Source organism: Oryza glaberrima, chromosome 9 (assembly GCF_000147395.1).
Source record: "Oryza glaberrima chromosome 9, OglaRS2, whole genome shotgun sequence".
NCBI lineage: Eukaryota > Viridiplantae > Streptophyta > Magnoliopsida > Poales > Poaceae > Oryza > Oryza glaberrima.
In genome coordinates, this window is record NC_068334.1 from 18,337,168 (window position 1) to 18,345,668 (window position 8,501).

General features: G+C 37.3%; 1 protein-coding gene across 1 annotated transcript; it reads right to left on the reverse strand.

Moving 5' to 3' along the window:
* Window positions 1-6: 6 nt before the first annotated feature.
* LOC127783531 (uncharacterized) lies at window positions 7-3,587 on the reverse strand. The gene is made up of 7 exons (XM_052310720.1): window positions 3,050-3,587; window positions 2,847-2,922; window positions 2,379-2,407; window positions 2,043-2,136; window positions 1,820-1,909; window positions 1,469-1,655; window positions 7-826 (listed from the first exon to the last, which is right to left on the reverse strand). The coding sequence occupies exons 1-7, from the start codon at window positions 3,337-3,339 to the stop codon at window positions 309-311; spliced, it is 1,284 nt and encodes a 427-aa protein (XP_052166680.1). The 5' UTR covers window positions 3,340-3,587; the 3' UTR covers window positions 7-308.
* Between the last annotated feature and the right edge of the window lie 4,914 nt (window positions 3,588-8,501).

The following is an 8,501-nucleotide window of genomic DNA, read 5'->3' on the forward strand; positions in this document are numbered from 1 at the left end:
ATGCAGTCAGCGTCAAATCAAAGAATGAATGCATATTACATTGGGACGAACTAAAATTCATCTTTGTGCAGAATTACACCTGAAAAATGGATGACAAAATAATATTGCATCCCAGAATACAATGAAGGCTATACTAATGATTTAGCGAGATAAACCAAGCAACCTCCTAGATGCTACAGCAAAAGTTGCTTCAAAATTTAACAATATCTTGAGCTACACCGAGCCCTCTTTTGTATTGATTGTTCTTTTCATGTTAGAAAGCTGAGAAGTATTTCAGTGATCACTGGTCAGCTGCAGTGCAAAACAATCTAAAATATGGACTTGTCTGTATCCTCAGAAAATTTGCCATATAGATCTTCAGGTTCTGCAGTGGCGCGTGGAATCACCTCTAGTCTCTGCTTCTTAGTTGAAGTTGTTCCACTCGAACTAGCAGTGGCTTTCGGATTTCCTACTGCGATGAATGCAACTCTCTTCTTTGTCTCAGGCTTGACATATAGATCTTCAGGTTCTGCAGTGGCGCGTGGAATCACATCTAGTCTCTGCTTCTTAGTTAAAGTTGTTCCAATCGAACTAGCAGTGGCTTTCAGATTTCCAACTGCAATGAATGCAACTCTCTTCTTTGTCTCAGGCTTGACATCAGGGCATGGAGTTGAATGCACATGAGTAGCAACTGCATCTGAAAGAGAATTAGAATTGTTGTCATTCACCAATTGCCTCCTACTTTGAGAATCTTCATCACGATGGCAATGGGTTTTCTCTGGCTGGTTTGCTAAGGTGGCATCTGGTAGCTTCATGGGAGAGTTCAATCCTTCAGCATTTTCCATATCTGAAAAAAATGTCAGAAGCACTAGAATTATCTGAAACTTCCTTTTAAAGTTTGACGCTATCAAACCATAAATAAAAGTAGTGCCCTCTCATATTAAATACTCCCTCCATCCACAAAAGTTACACCTATTTCACATTTGAGTTTTTCCAAATAAGTTGTTCCTATTTGTAGTCTTTATGTATTCAAGACTTAAATGAAGAGATAAATTAAATGTTTTATTAGAACTTAAGGAGTCATCTAAATACTCAATTGTTGCATGTTTGCAACACTACTTGATTTTGTAACATCCAAGGTGATTTAATTTCCCCTTGGTCTTGGTGTCAAAAGTAATATGTGTAACTTTTGTGGATGGAGGGAGTACATAACTATTGGTAATGAAAACATTTTCATTTTATTCCATGAAGTAATCATTGCAATTGAAGAAATTTGCAAAACATACTAGCCAGCACCATATCACCTATCACAATCAAATTATCTGGTGGTAACGATACAACAATCAGAAGTTAAATGCCATACTAATATACATCATGATACCATGCAAAACAACATGCCATGGACATTTGTAAATATTCCAAGAATGCGACCAAGAAACCAAAGTATTAATAAATATATCATGAAGAACAGAAAATATTGCATCCCAACCTTCAGAAACTTGTCCAAGAGTTTCATACAGGACTGCTGATTCGGAAGCACATGACTTTTGATCCTCAGCTTGGGTTTTCTCACAGTTACCTTTTGTATTTTCATGCAAAACAAATTTATCTTTCACCCAAACACATTCCAGAAAAGTACGGGCATCATTGCTTGAGGGATAGTACTCTCTGAAAGCCTGTAGGGATTTTTTTTTTTTTAAAAAAAGGTGACATGAATGATTTATGTGGTGAATAAATATAGTTTTCTGCCAATCCAAACATGATTTGACGTAGTATAGTTTCATCATGCTTGACATTTGATAGTTATGCATGCAGAGTGCTACTCTGGAAGCAAACTCACCTGCGCTCCACCAATACTAATCTTAACAGATTGCTTCCTATCAATAAGATCAGAAGCCTTGTTGTAAACTGAGACAACATCAAGTAGCATCTGCACACAATATAGGGTCAGTGAAAAGAGGGAAAGAACCTTACTAGCCAACATATGCTTCCACTATATATATTTCCTACTATAACTATAGCAACACAGTCTTGGCTGTAGGTAATTCTGCAGCTGCTCTCACCTGTTGAACCAGAGCCCTCACTCTTGCTAGCAAAGCAAGAATCGCTGTGCAAAGATCAACAAAAAATGATCTTGCAAGTAAAAACGAGATCTGACTATACCGCAGGTTAAGGAACTATCGATTGTTACCAAAACAGGGAAATGAACATATCTATTTGAACTATATGAAAGTAAAAGAATGGGCAAAGATACTAGTACAAATATGAGGCACGCGTTGCACAAGACAAACCAGTTGTAAGTGTACAGTTTAATATATTATGCATCCAGTCAAAAAAAATATTTCTATGCACAAGAGAATAAAAGGAACAAAGAAACAAAAAAAAAAGGAAAAGGATACACTGCTCCCATCATAACAGGTTCAGCCATCTGCACATAACAGAGAAAATATAAGTTTCTTTTTGGGTAAAGCTATCATCAGCTAGAGCTGTCCAGAAGCATATCAAGAATGGTGAATATAGCATACAAAGCTTGTCACTTAATTTTCCGCATATACCATAGAGGAAATAAATGGATTTGCATATGACCTAAAATTTCCTTTAGGACTTTGAAATATGCAAGGACAATCACAATAATTTTCATTGGGCCGGTGAAGAGTGCCATCCTAAATAAGTTACAGATAATCACAATAATTTGCATCTATGTCATAATTAGCTGGACAGTAGCAGAAAAGAAAAAAAAATGTCAGTTGACATCACATTATTAAGTCCAAACTACCATTAGTGTTTCCAACTTCCAACTTCTCTAAACACTTAAGCTAAGTGTTGAATCCCAATGGGGTAAAAAAGAATAACAGTATAACACTCACCTCTGATAACAAGCGTGCGACACCCAAAAGCCTCTCATGGTGACAATGGTTTGCACCAGGCTTCTTCTTACTCTGCCTAAAGAAAAAAAACACAATCAAGCCATAATCCTAGAGCGGCTTCGCCTAATTCTACGCCTCGCTACGACAAAATTTTATCAGCGTTGATTCAAGTTCCAAGGGGGGGCATAGGCATGAAGCTTGACCTGTTGACGGCGAGGATGGTGTTGGCCGGCTTGCGGGAGGCGAGGACGGGGAAGACGGCGGTGAGGACGTCCCCGAGGCCGGCGGCGAGGAGCAGCCTCACGTCGCGCCTCACCTTGAGGAGGTACTGGAAGTAGGCGGCGCCGCGGTGCTGGTTCCGGTGCTTGTACACCAGCCGCTCCAGCACCCCGGCCTCCTGCTGCAGGCTCCGCAGCGCCCCCCGCAGCCGCCGCTCCTCCTCCTCCTCCTCCACCACCACCACCTTCCCTTCCCCTTCCTTCCGCTCCGCCATGGCGGCTCGCCGGTGCGCCCTGCGAGCGAGAGCACGGCGGCGGCGGCGGCGGCGGTCGTATATCCCGGTGGTTTTACTTGCGGCCCATATAGAAATTGGCAATGTTGAGATGGGCCTTGGTGGCCCATTGCTAGTTTTTTTTTTCACGTACTTCTTTTTCTGATTATGAATTTTGGATTTTTCATCTGTATGCTTTCCAATCTACTAAATCATACGTTTTGTGTAAAAAAAACTATATAATTTTTTTCTTGAAATGTTTTTAGGCAACAACTTTGAAAGAGAGAATTAATTAGGATACCCTTAAATAGTTATCAGAAAAGTCAGACAATCTATTAATCCATCAATTTCAGCTATCTCAAACGTTCAAAGCTGAATTTTTTAGAGACCGAACAAAACTCACTATGGCAATGCGCTGCTATTATCTTATACCGGTGTCACCACATTTTCACATTTTTTTCAGCACCGTTGCTCAAAGACATGGATTACATTTTTATATATAGGTTTTATAGAAAACTAGGAAAGTAGCCCGCACATACGCACAGGCATCTTATTTAATGTTGCTTTAGTTTTTATTACGAATGTTAGGATGATATTGTTAAAAAAAAGTTTGAGTCCATTTTAAACATATTTTGGTTAATAATAGGTTTGGACATTGGTTATGTTTTTCTTCTGATTATCCTTGCAACGTATAAACTATATACTAAAATTATTTGAAACTGTACAACCAAGAAAAAATTGTGTCACAATGATGGAGTTGGTTCATATACATTTGTACTATATGAGATTCTTTTTTAGAATATTTAGCATTTCAGTTTCTAAAATTTTACTAACATTTTTTATTGTGTGCTATAGATGACTTTATGGATTTATTATATATTAATGAAATTATTTTTTATTAAAACGTAGCTAATAGACTACTTTATCTAATTAAAGATAGACTTATATTGCTTATACTCCCTTCGTCACATAATTTCGATGAGTCAAATTTTATCCCAAAACAATAGATGAATTTATATGTAACCGGGACAAAGTCATTTTTTTAAAAGAATACTACCAAGATAATCTCCTAAGCACTATATTGTTGTTTATATTTTGTCAAATATCTATAGGGTAACGTCAGGTTTGTTTTCAACACATATTGTTCAAAATCACATGAGACATCTTTACTAATTTGAAGAATATATTTATTTTTTTCAAACTTATTACAATAACTAATTCGTTGTAGTATATTTCTGGCGACGTCAGTATGGTGTATGACATAGCTCCATCAACTATACATTACATGTTAGAATTTCTCAACTATAAGAAAATATATTATGTATGAGTAGTTTATTACGCACATGTTACTTGATTATTTATTTGTTATCAAAACTATATAGCAAAGAAAAAACATACATAATGACCATAAATATCAAGATGGATTAAGGAGTTGTATTATGTATAGCAAGATCATAGGCTGGAAATATTTTTGATAATTATTTTCACACCTATGTTGTATTTATTCTCTCACTTCTCAAATACCAATCAAATAGTCTTAAAAAATTCCAATTTTTTGTCAAATTAAAATTAAATCATATCTACTTAAAAACAACTAAATTATGTTATTTTCATTTTTTCACATATGCAGATTTAAATTAGTGTTATATATTCCTCTAGTGGTATCTGACACCCTAAACTAAAATATGATGTAAAATTATTTAAAAATTATTATAACATTAACTATTACATGTCGGCTCCATGTATTGCGATGTATTTAGGACCATAGATATTAGTAGTTTATTTAATTACATAAATATAAATAATAAAGTAGAGATGTAATTTTAAAATAATTTAAATTATAGAACATTTAAAGAACATTGATTGGATATATTATATTTGAATTATATATAGATCAAGTTCATTTGTGTAAGTTGTTTATCTTTAAATTGTAGAAATATTATTTTAGAACACGTCGACCTTTTCTCCCAATTGTACACGTAGTATGTACGTATGTTTTTTCCTTTATCATGATCTATTATAAGTATATATGTGCTTATGGTTTATTTTTCTTGTGGCGAACAGTATTAAGTAATAACTACTTTATTTCTTTCTTCAATCATACGTACGTAAGAAGTATTTTTTGCCCAGGTCCACAATAATATATTTGTCCTCATGTATATGGATATATGAGGAAGGTGTTACTTTTTTTTAATAATAGATCTAATCTAATGGTATAAAATATTGGAACCACCCATTTAACACTGGTGGAGAAACCCTTTGTACTCCTGGTTCGTAACCCCCCTTTAGTCCCGGTTATTCAACCAGGACTACGAATCTGGGACTAAAGATCGCTATCTTGAGTCCCGGGTGAAATAACCGGGACTAAAGAACGATCTTTAGTCCCGGTTGGTGTTATCAACCGGGACTAAAGAGAGGTTAGCGACGGTCTCATTATGTCTCCTTTTCTTTTTTTTTCATTATTTTTTAGCCAGAGTTTAATCCCTGTATTTTCTCCCAAATCGAGTGGGATGCATATTCCCAAATCAAAGTAACATCGCAAAACATTCACATCATAAATCTTAAGTTACTTGTACATACAAATTAAATACATCACAAATCTTAAAAAAATTACACACAAACCAAATACATCACATATTATACATCTCAGATCCATACAACAAATCACAAAATTATACATCTCAGTGAATCACAAATTGTAAAAAAAAAAGAAAAAAAAATGGATGCCGGTAGCGCCGCCTGCCGCCGCTCCCCGTGCGTGGCCTGCGTGCGGCCCCGCCAGCCGCCTACCGCGTGCGGCCCCGCCTGACGCATGCGGGAAGGGAGGAGGGAGAGGAGGCGGCCCTCGCTGGGCATCGGATGGGAAGGGAGGAGGGGGAGGAGAGGGCCGGGATGGGAGGAGGAAGGGGAGGAGGGGGAGGAAGAGATCGGATGGGAAGGGAGGAGGGGGAGGAGAGGGCCGGGATGGGAGGCGGAAGGGGAGGAGAGGGAGGAGGAGAGGGAGATGGATCTAAGGAGAGGAGAGGCCGGTTGTTGTTGAGGAGATTGAGGCCGATTATGGGGGTGAAGATAGGGAATATGGATTATATAATACGCGTGATTTTAGTTCCAGTTGGTAATACCAACCGGGAGTAAAGATCTAGGAGATCTTTAATCCTGGTTAGTAATACCAACCGGGACTAAAGTGGTGATCTTTAGTCCCGGTTTGTGACACCAACCGGGACTAAAGATCCCTGCCCCTCTGACAAGGAACTGACAGGGGATGAACCGGTACTAAAGATCATCTTTAGTCCCGGTTGGTGGGGCTAAAGATCGTAGAATGGCTATGGGGTTTTAAACCAGAACTATCTTTAGTCTCGGTTCTTTTTATAACCAGGACTATTGTGGTTTTGGGGCGACCGAGCAAAGATCAGTTTTCCAGTAGTGTAAGTGAAAATAAACGAATTGATATACTGTGACGGACCGGAAGCGTATTGGTTTCTACCCTTCAAATTTTATTAGCTATAGAATAGGATTATATAAGTAGGAGAGAGGGATGATTAGAGGAAGGAAGAAACATATACGTACTATGTATATATGTACTTGCAATGTGGGCTAGTGGGTGGGAGAGAGCATATGCACGTAACGTACGTACAGGTGTGACCGTATGTACTTCTAATTTCTAATGTCTAGGTTATTGTAAGATTAATTTAATCTGAGAGCTTATAATATTGGACCTATCAATTTAAGTTAAAATAAACGTTACATATGTTTTTTTCTCAAAATTTATATGATTTTCTTCTAGTTTATTAGAGTGTCACGTGATGTGGTTTAGGAGCGATTATAGAAATCCCACGTGGCCCAAAAAGTTATATGATTTTCTTTAATTTATTAGAGTGCCATGTGGCGTCTTAGGAATGATTATAGGAGTCCCATGTGGCAGCTTGAGAATGTTTGCTAAAAGTTTAATAGACTTTTAGTATATAATAGATAGATAATAAATGGCTATATATATAATGGGTGTAAACTTTATTTTAAAATATTGCATTTCTAATTTAGGTATGTATATTTGGAAAGAGCGATATGATGATACAATTTATATATGTTTGTAAAGACCTAGATTTAACGCTAGTGTGATATTTTAGTTATGAGCTTAGTAGCTAGTTGTCCGCGAATATAGACATAATAATTACCTTACATGGTTACAGTGTACTTATATTTTGCATTAACCCTTCTCCTCTTTACAAAGTACCAATCCAAAAATACGACATATATATATATGTATGCATTTATATTCCAAAGAAACTATATACAAGGGAAAAAAAGATACAAAAGGAAAGAGAGTGGCGTGTTTTTTTTTTGTTGCGATACATACGTACATCATGTACGTACCAATGGGGAGGTGAGAAGCCGGTGGGACCGTAGTTGTAGTTGCGGTTACCTTTAAGACAAATCTAATCTAATGGTTTATAATATTGAACCCACCAATTTTAATGAAAATCAACGTACGGATGTTTTGCTTTTTTCTCAGATTTTCTAGGATTTTCTCTAATTTATTAGAGTGTCATGTGGCAACTTAACTTGAGAGCGTTTGTAGGAAGTTTAATGGACTTTTAGTATATAATAGAATATTTCTATATTTAACGTGGTAATATTTACATTGATCTTGCGAGGTGAGTGTAGCTCAACTAGTTAGGTTCCTTGTGGTGGAACCAACCCACCCGGATTAAATACTATAGTTAGATACGGCCGTGGTGACTTCATTAATCTCACGATATATATTGACCTAATCTTCTGAAAATGTTCCTAGGGGTAGGGCACGTGTTGTGAGCTTATGTGATTGTAACGTGTTTCTAAAAAAATATTTACATTGATCTTGAAACAAAACAAACTGTGCTAGCATCTAAGAGGAGATCCCTGTTAGGTGCTAACCTGTAGAGCCTGCAACTGTTGCATAGCATAGCTGATGGCTACAGCGCATGTTACATGGAATCGCATGGACAAGCACGTTATCGAGTAGGACACTGGACGGAGGAGGCATGAGGCCCCTAAGCTGGCGTCCTCAGGGCTCAAGGACCTCAACTGAGGAATACTCGTTGATGGGAAGGCGAAAGGCTTCTTTTCTGATCCTACTTGGCTACTTTCTCTTTGTCTCCGTAGTCTCCCATCTCCTCCAACCTAAATGG